At 44.6% G+C, this 9,824-nt stretch overlaps 1 protein-coding gene across 1 annotated transcript; it reads right to left on the bottom strand.

Annotated features, from left to right (window-relative positions):
• Positions 1 to 390: 390 nt before the first annotated feature.
• Positions 391 to 4,285, bottom strand: LOC136477488 (heat stress transcription factor A-5). Its single transcript, XM_066475664.1, has 2 exons — positions 3,935 to 4,285; positions 391 to 1,778 (listed from the first exon to the last, which is right to left on the bottom strand). The coding sequence occupies exons 1-2, from the start codon at positions 4,190 to 4,192 to the stop codon at positions 585 to 587; spliced, it is 1,452 nt and encodes a 483-aa protein (XP_066331761.1). The 5' UTR covers positions 4,193 to 4,285; the 3' UTR covers positions 391 to 584.
• Between the last annotated feature and the right edge of the window lie 5,539 nt (positions 4,286 to 9,824).

Here is a 9,824-nt window from a genome sequence, read left to right as displayed (position 1 = left end):
ATTGGAATAGTTCCGCTTACAACTCATGCTTATACCCCGTCTTGGCCTGGGGCCCACATGTCATGGGAACATATACACAGACCGACTGCTGGGTGAGGGAATCTCTCTGCTCTGGCTACTTGTTGGGAAAGAAAGAAAGACCGCCCCACAGTCGCCTCCCCGATTGCCGAATCAAACAGGACCAGCGACACTAGTTTGATGGTTACTTTTACTTGGAGATTTCTTTCCAAGAAGCTAACCGTTAAGATACACACACCTCTTCCAAGAATTTTAGGAGTTCCTTGGTTATTACATCGAATTCTGTCAACGCGGAAGTGATCTGCAGCACTACTTCAGTAGTCTCACAACAAATCAGCATAAAAGCTAAATTTCAGCAAAACAAACAGGGCCACAACAGAACAGCACAAAATCGCATTGCTCTCAGTCTCCGGTATGTACCCTGGGATAATATGTACAGGACATTCTTGTGATGCTGTTTAGTTACAATCATAGACAGACAGACCATCGTGCCATTCCAATTTCCAACACTTACGCTGTACTACTGTGTTGCCTTTGGGAAGAGGTCACGCTAAAAAACCTGAAGGTCAGAGTTTCAGCTGCCCCATATCTCTCCTGTCACTTGTAGTACCCTCGTACGCCTGCGTGTGGTCTGGATCCCTCCTCAGGGTGGAACTTGCTTCCTCGGCTTCGGAGCAGCCCGGCCTCTCGGTAAGGAACTGCTCCCAGAACTTGTCGTTCACCACCACCTGGGGAGCTGCATGTTCTTCAGGGGGAGCTTGGCTGCCCTGATGCTGCCTACCCGTTGCATCTGCTGCGGCCCCAGCATCACCTGAAGCCTCGTTCTGGGTATCATCATGGCATCTGTCAGGAATGCCGCCGTCCTTCTCCAAGGTGGGTGTGGTCACCTCCGCTGGGCCGTCCTTCTCATCCACAGTGTTCCCGTTTGCAACGGGGATTTGGCTTCTGTCCACATCCATTGAGCATGATGCAAGACTGAGGTTGAGGTGGCATGGCAAGAACCCATCGTCATTTGCAGCTGTTGTGAAGCTCACACTCTTTGAGGGACAGATGGATGTCCCAGTGTCAGAGAGCTCCATCATCTGTGGCACCAGTGGAAGGCACTCCATGCCTGTTCTCTCGTAGTCTAGATGCTTTCCGTGAGGGCTTCCGTTATCTTCATGTGAGCTTTGGGTGCTCAGGGTGATGAGGTTGCTTTCCGTCATTGCAGGACAGAGTCCAAGCTTCAGCTTGTCAGAGAAGTGCTGATTCAGAAGGTTGCCCATTTCTTGCCTGGAAGTGCTGCTATGGTCATCGAAAAAGCTAGTGGCAGTTTCGGTGGCCTCGGTGATGTATTCAAGCCCAGGTAGCCTTCGCTTCTTGTGAAATGCATCCGCAAAGATTGGGGATGCCTCTGCCATCTTAACGAGCTTGCTGACAAACTGAGGGTTCTTCCGAGCCTGCTGCAAGAAGCTAAGCATCTTCGTCTGTCGTTGCTCCATGTCAAGCACTCGCCGCTCAAGATCTTCAATCTGGCTCACGGTCCCTGACTGCTGCTGATTGAATTTCCAGAGGTCAGCCTGGAGGGCAGCTTTCTCCCGTGAAAGCCGGTCAATCTCATCCTCAAATAAAGCACGCTCATTGTCAGGCAGGGCACCTGGTTGATGGCTGTGGCTGTGGATGGGTTTTCGCCTGTGGATATTCTTCAGCAGGTGCTTCTGTCCCTTGACAAAGTACTCATTAGCAAATTCCCAGCGCTCTGGGTCTATTTTATGAAAACCCTGCAACATTGACATTTTCTTAGTGGGTTTTCATGTATCCCTTCTTCAGGATTAATTAAATGTCAAAAGTACAGTTCCTTCCTAAACAGTTCTACTGTTACAAGTCAACAAGGATACACAAAAGCAAGCAAGCATCACGCTATAGCATATAATATCAAAGTAATCCAAGTTTCTTTAAGGACTGCAACAAGCGCAGAAAAAAGTATTAGGAAAAAAGTGTTATATGTGAACCTTAATAGAATGAAAAGTTTAGATATGCTTATTACCTCACTAGAAGAAAAAAAAGACTAATATCTACACTATCCTCTACAGTTAACACGAGTGATTCGCTTCAAACTTGTAGAGCCGGTTCAACAGACAAGGTAATGGAAGTTCAAACGGGGTCCTAATACCGGAATTGACTGCAGGAAATCCCAGGTGGACTAGAGTAGAACATAGCAGTGGGAGTACAGTGATTTCTTTCTATCTTTTTGTCATCCATTTTCCATAGATTTTCGCTTTGAAAATAATGACATAACAAAAGAAAACACTGACCCGAATTTTACCAAGATTGGACCTGTAATAGTTAACACTTATCAGCAGTTTCCCAGGTCCTGGTGAAGATCTAGAAAACAGAAATCCTGAAACCAGAATCCCGAGTCCATATTGCCATTTTTTCTATGCGCTAAGAACATATCTGACCCTTCACGTTCTCAGAGAAATCCATAGGATCCAAAAGAAATGACTTGTGCTTAGATACAACATAGAGGTGTGAACTACAATACAAAACCAACAGTAGAATTAATAACCAAATAGAGGCCACAGCACATAATTCAAATGCAGACCCTGCTACTGAACTGAACTATAATTTATATTGATTATAAATGAAATTAGAAAGGTGGACCCAATAAAGGAACATGGTTGACAAATAATCAACAGAACCATGGATTTTGGATCATCAAGATCAATCCTGATCCAATCCATGACACTACAGAGGCAGAAGATCTTAAACATTTAACTAATATAGATGCATTCACAAACTATGATTTTTCATGATTTTAATATCTCAGATTATTCATGCCATAAGAACTCCCTCATTTGCACCAAATAGTGAGCACACTAATCAACACCAGAACTAAGTCCCGCCCTCCACTTTTCTGATACTACAAAAGGATTATCTTCAAATATGACTGTCAAATCAAGTTGATACCCATTGTCAACGAGAGCTTCCTTAAGAAATTTTCAATGCTCTGAACATAAAAGTGAATTAGTAATTATGGAAAACATGACATAATGCAAATTTTTCAATACATTAAAATGCATTAAGCTTAAGTTGACCTAGACCTTACCAATCACCTGAACATTAGATTGATTTAGATATACATAATGTTATCAAAATTCTCACTACCCTAGCATATTTGGGCTAATTTTTGGAGAAAAAAAATGCTCTGTTGTAGCCTTGAAGGATGATAATGAGGCCTACAAATCAACCCTATTTACTGCATTGTGAACACCAAACTTCACATCCACTGATCATAATAAGTAGTGTTTACAACTCAAAAGAGCTCTTTTACACTAGCACCACCAGAAACTACGAACTATTCAAATTGTTAGCCTAAGAAAAATTCAACCATTAGTACCTTGCCAATGGAACCATGACAAGTGGAACTCAGTCCCAGTTCTGCTTCCTGAATGCGGTTGGCTCCAATTGTTAGCCTCGAGCTATATTAGAACAGCAGCACATGGCCACACAAACCCATACAATGTGTTTGGGCTTTGGAGAACATGTTGAGTTTTCGGTTTCCCAGCATTTATTTTTGGCACAATTCTAAGTTTCCAACCAATCAATCTACCAGAAACCAGAAACCCACATATACTAACAATTCAGGCAAAAGGGCACAAACATTTCGGCACCTAGAACCGTTGACACTGAAATTAAGGCCCCTCTAAGCCCAAATCAGTGAATCACGACGCAAAATTCCCCAAAACGAAACAGCACAAAATTCACCTTAACTCCAACCAAAGGAGGGCGATCCTTTGCACCCGCGCAACCTTAACGCCCAAATCCCCCACCACTCCAACCAAAGGAGTGCGCTGGATCCCCAACCCGAGCAGCGCATCATATACAAGAGCAGGATAGGGCAGAGCAGGGAGGTGGGGGCAGTTGTTTTACGCACGTATGTGTTGAGCTGGCGGATGAAGCTGGAGAAGTTGTTGTGCTTGAAGTAGGTGGGTAGCATCCGCGCCGCGAACTCCGGCGGGTTCCAGACGACGAAGCTCCCGGCGGAGGCGTCGCTCCACGACACCACCGCGTCGCTCGACGGGTCGTCCACCATCTCGTACGTCTTCAGCAGGAACGGGGCCGGTCCGCCACCGCCGCCGCCGCCACCATCTCCTCCTCCGCTGCCGGCCCCGCGGGCGGCGGCGACCTCCATGACGGGTGATGCGGCAGCGCGTGGTGGTGCGAGTGGGCGTCTGGGCGAAGGGGGAGTTAGGTGGGGGAGTGGGGACGGAAGTCTCCTCGTCAGGGGTGGGGTTTGTTTTGGTTTCGTTTGGTTTGGTTTGATTTCTCCATATCAGTTGTCTTGCTTTTTAAGTAGTTTATATTATTCCTTTCAAAAAAAGTAGTTTATTATTTATATACACCAATTTTCTTGCTTTTTAAGTATTTTATATTATTTATACGGAGTTGATAGGAATTTACGCTTTGCTTCTAGAACGAGACATCTAAATTCCAAGTCAAAAACCGTGAGTGTGACTCCGTGAGAGTGAGAGTCAGCGTTACAACCGGACTTATGAGTGTAAGGAAAATCCACTCAAAGACATCGCTACCACGAGACTCTCTAAGGTATGCTCTCCAATCATAAAAATGTGTAATTTGGATAAAAATTGGTCAAATATTAAAACACAAAAACATTAATATAATCATGTTGTTACAAGTTCTAGGACAACTTTAATGGATATTCGCAATGCAAGGGGCGAAGCTAGACACGTCGTCAGGTTTTACTAGCCAAAAATACTACAACATGTGAAACCTCTAGCATTTGCTAAGTTGGGCCTCATGACAAATAATAACAGTCTGCAACCAACACTTTCCTCACTTGGGCTTCTCCTTCACGCGGATTGGGTACAACTATTTTCTGACACACTATAGCTTTTCTCTAGGTTTTTGTTTTTTGAGAAGATACAGCTATTCTCTAGTTGGCAAGGGCGTTGGATATAATATGGGCTTGACCCATATAATATTTAATAAATTAAATAAAACTTTATGGTACGTAACATTAAGTGTTGTATGGCTTAATACCATACGGGATTTTGACTGAACGCTGACTCAGCTTATATGGTTGGAAATTATTCATCTAAATTGAAAAGCTGAGAAAAGGATAAAGGCGTGCCACACGCGCACGCGCGCGGCCACCGCCGCCTGTCGGGCCGTGGCGGCAGTTACCGTCTCTCCGTCTCCGTCTCCTGGGATTCTCCGCTGCCTCTCTCCTTCCCGTCGCACCCATATATCCGAGTCCTCAGTCAGTCCAGATCAAGTCCTTTCGAAAACCACTCCCGAGAGAACCACTTATCAACAGCTTCCTGGTTTCCCTGTCCCGTAACTCTACGCGCACGGAGTAGCGGGGGAGTAAGTGCCTCCGGAACCCTCGTTCGTCTGAGAACCCTGCACGGGGTGAGCGGCGATTAGGTTTTTGGGGAGCGATCCGTGACTGCTCGTCCACGTACATCTTCTTCCCGGTGATTGCCTGCGGAACGTCAAGCGTCTTCTTCCTGGTGATCCGTTCGTGGGACTGCACTACGAACATCTTCCTGCATCGACTGTAGTCCACGACTTCGAGCAACGCACTATGTCGACTAGTACGAATGGAGCCTCCGATGCCCTCGGCATAGGACCCTCCGCTAGGTACAGTCTAATCTCTGTGATTTCTATACTTTGTGTGTTTTACTATATTCACCAGTATGTCATCTCTGTATGTTGTAGTGTTCATAAGAAATATACACATGCACGTATATGTCGTCACAAACCTGCTGATGTTATTTTTCTGGATTAAACTGATAATGAAATTGCCTAAATTCCTAACATTCCAAAAACCTAATGTTAGGCAATTTTCTGTCAGTGGTTTTGCTGCTGCTTTGAAGCCAAATAATTTTGATGGCAAGAATTTTATGATATGGCGTGCCAAGATGGTATTGTGGTTGACTGTGATGAACTGCTTTTACGCTGCACAGGGGAAGCCTGAACAGTTTACTCCTGATGAGGAGAAAAAGTTATTGGCTGTCGATAACCTGTTTCGAGGCGCTGTGATTAGTGCACTTCATCCCAAATATGAGAAAAACTACATATCTTGCACATCAGGCAAAGAGTTATGGGATGCTCTTGAGGCAAAGTTTGGGGTTTCTGATGCTGGCAGTGAGCTGTACCTTATGGAGCAGCTGTATGACTACAAAATGGTTGAAAACCGTTCTGTGGTCGAACAGGCTCATGAGATACAGGCGCTAGCAAAGGAACTAGAACATTTTCCATGTTTGTTGCCCGATAAGTTCGTGACCGGCGGTATAATCGCTAAGTTGCCACCTTTTAGGAGAGATTTTGCTACTTCTCTAAAACACAAGAGACAAGAGTTTAGCGTGGCTGAGCTTATTGGATCTCTTGATATTGAGGAGAGGGCGAGAGCAAAAGACAATTGTGGAAAAGGAGTTGAGTCTTCCGCTGCCAATATTGAAGAGACCTAATTTCCGTGAAGGGAAATCCACAGAGTCGAAGTGTAATAAGACTGTTGTAGATCATATTACCCAAATTCCAGTCGAATATCATATCCATACAACGTAATTTCAGAGTACAAATAGTGCGGAATTACATAAATTATTACATCGCCGTATTGGAGGAATCAAAAAGTAGCATTCATTCAGAACAGCTTGAAGATAAGATCGCCAAACTCGAGCGTAGGAACGAACCCCTCAACCGTTAAACTCCTCAGAGCTATACTCCTCAGCAGAATCTGTGTGCCAAAATTTATCAGTACGATTTGTACTGGCCACTCCCACCCTATGAGCATTGCTTTGTGGAAATTGGATGCAAGTTGAATATATTCAAAGGAACCTATAAGGCTGGGGTTTTCTATGTTTTAGCATATCAAGTATATAATAATATTGGTCAAGTTTTAACACCATTCCCACACACATTCCACCCCATTTCCATCTAGAGCTAGATTTTGATCCTGGGATCGATATACCACCATCTTCACACCATCACCATACCATCATTCAGTCGACAGGTCAACTCCCTCTCAGCACTGTCTCAAGGCCCGTAGCCCCTGGTTACGACTGACACTCTCTCACGGGGGAAGAAGAGAATGACTCATCTCACTATCTAGTTTAAGCGAAACCCAGAAAAGGTCCATAGCCGACAAGTCGGCACATGTATCGATCGATCAACCATACACTCTGTAGAGGTTTTACATAACCACAAGATCTGCCTTCTTCGCTGACCATCGTCAACTGGGCTGATTCTGGCCGCTTGCTAGCCTAGGATAATGCCACTCTACCATTCAGCCCTGGTACACCCCAAGTTTAGTCTGGGGTGGCTGAAACTATGAGTCATGAGCCGAGTCCACAAGGTCTCCATGAAGTCTCGGAAGGGTGTGGGGGAATCCTCCGTGCCCCGTACCTCCTTACACTGTCCGCTATCAACCTAGCAGTAGTGGCAACATCCTACCAAGTAGTCCGGCCGTCCCGCACCATATAGGGCGAGTGGTACGTAAGGCTTCCCGATGAATCTGAGTACTAGTAAGTCCTTAGGGATGACCAAGCCAGAATGTCTTCATTAGGGTTTCCATTTATCGTGCCACCACAGCACCTTCATCCCGGGCTCCTCCCATCACAGGTTCACACCCAGGACCACCTCATATACCATTTACCCACCATAGGTATCCATTTCCAAGGGTGTCCAGGTAGCACCCCATGGCAAGACTTGCCCTAGGCTCATCGTATACTCCAACTTGGTCGACACAACCCTCACCCTCCACACACCCAAGTCACATACGCAACACTCTCCCCATAGTCCAGATAACATCAGTTTCCACCCCGCATTAATGTAGTATAAGCGTAGTATAAGCATATAGCAGTAAGCGTGTGTCTAGCCTAATAGCAGGGTATGCAGGGGTAAGGTTGCGTCAAGGTAAAGGCCATCAAGTAAGCATACTACCATGCAAGTCCTATCATAGTGTGAATATATCAATAAAGTAAAGCAATAGCAGTTCTATATTAGCCATGCGTAGTAGGTGCTATGAGATTGGGTGGAATGTGGCACCTTCTGTGTAGTCGTCTCCGTACTCCTCATGGTACTCACGATCCTCATGTTTCATATTCCGCATCATGTTTCATATTCCGCACCATGTTAAACATGGCAATGTTACTACGTGTAGTAAACGAAGGTGAACACGTGGTAGTTAATCAAGTTGCGGAGGAGGTTGATCTGTCTGTTGAGGTCGGATCAAATACTTGTGTGACATCGCAGGAACCAGACTTTTCCGTCAACGAAGGCAAGCCCCGAATGCATTCAACCCTACCTTGTGTTTTACAAATTAATTTCGCTTTTGCTTTCCATTACTGCATTAAGTGATTAGGAGTTAAGTAAGAGCCTAATTGGTGCATTACCATCCTTGTTATTCCATATTTACCATATTACCAGTTTTGAACTCGTATATGCCTAGTTTTGCTTAGCTATGCATAGAACAATGAAAGTCGGGCGATTACCTGTCACCTGCAAGTTTTAAATGGAACATTGATTAATTATGTTAGCATGTGATATGGGAATGTGGAGTAATAAATCTAGACCGGGCGGACTCGGTGTGTGTGAGCCACAAGACATGGAGGTCTTGTGAGCGGGTTCTTTCCGCCTGTGTCGATTAAGGCACGTCTGTTGTTGAATTGCATGAGGTGAGAATTTGTAGTACTAACCACATACTCCGGTAAGCCTTAACTTGGCGATTCTATTACGAGAATGGCTACTCACGCACTGGGAGTGGAGAGATGGCGGGAATAGCGTGTACCCTCGTGGCTGGAATGTGGCCGGATTTGAGGTGTGCTGTATTCTCGGGTGGCGCGGACCCGTTCTTGCTTTAGAGGATCCGAGGGTAGGTTGATATATGTGAGTCGGGGACCTGCATATGTCGTGTGGTCTGGAAGTCCCAGCTAGGTTTATAATCGGTTCGAATCATCGTTGCTCCTTGGTTATGGAGACTCAACTCACTGTTCATCATCGTAGAATTAATAACTGGAACTTGAGAATGGTTGATGAAGGTGTTGGATATGAAGTTTCATGATCTCATTACGGATCATGTCATCTTTGTATATGATTTTATGAAGTTTAAATTGTTGAAATAAAGAATTTTGTCAAAAAGCTTTTACGCAAAATAACTTTGATTATTGCTAAAACCATACCTTGAATCCCTGAGCCTGCATTCCTGAGTTATCAGTTCTTATTTCGGTTAAGTCTTGTTGAGTACTTTTGTACTCAGGGTTCGTTGACCCTTGTTGCAGGTGAGCCTCATGAGCAGATCTGTTTTGGATCGTGCTGCATGACAGTTGTACCTTGTGATGACGTTGAGAAGTAAATGTGTGGCCCTTGGGCAGGGCAATCTCCTTGTGTGTTTTGTATTATATTATAATGCCACTCCACTATTTCGTTTTGTAATAAACATCGAACCTAGTTGTGAGGTTTGAAACCACTGTTTTGTAAATTATGTTATCGTAAGACTTCCACTGTTTTTACTCTGGTGTAGATATTTGAATAAATGTTGTAATACTGCAATGACTCTGTAACGTGATCCTGCTCGGAAATCGTGGATGATTCGGGGTTCCTCGAGGACACCCGACAATCTTTTTAAGTTATTGGAAACATATGCATAAATGTCAAAGGTCGTTGGACAGTGACAGGTGCATGTGGGCCCTATGACTTAGGAGGTTCTGCCACAGAATGGTATCAGAGCGATCATTACAAGGTTTTTGTTGTATTGTTTACAAAAACTTCAAAATGATTTGGGATGACTAAATTTAACTTGC

This window comes from Miscanthus floridulus, chromosome 8 (genome assembly GCF_019320115.1).
Source record: "Miscanthus floridulus cultivar M001 chromosome 8, ASM1932011v1, whole genome shotgun sequence".
Taxonomy (NCBI): Eukaryota; Viridiplantae; Streptophyta; class Magnoliopsida; order Poales; family Poaceae; genus Miscanthus; species Miscanthus floridulus.
Note: the sequence above shows the minus strand (reverse complement) of the source record. Positions and strands in the feature narration are given on the sequence as shown.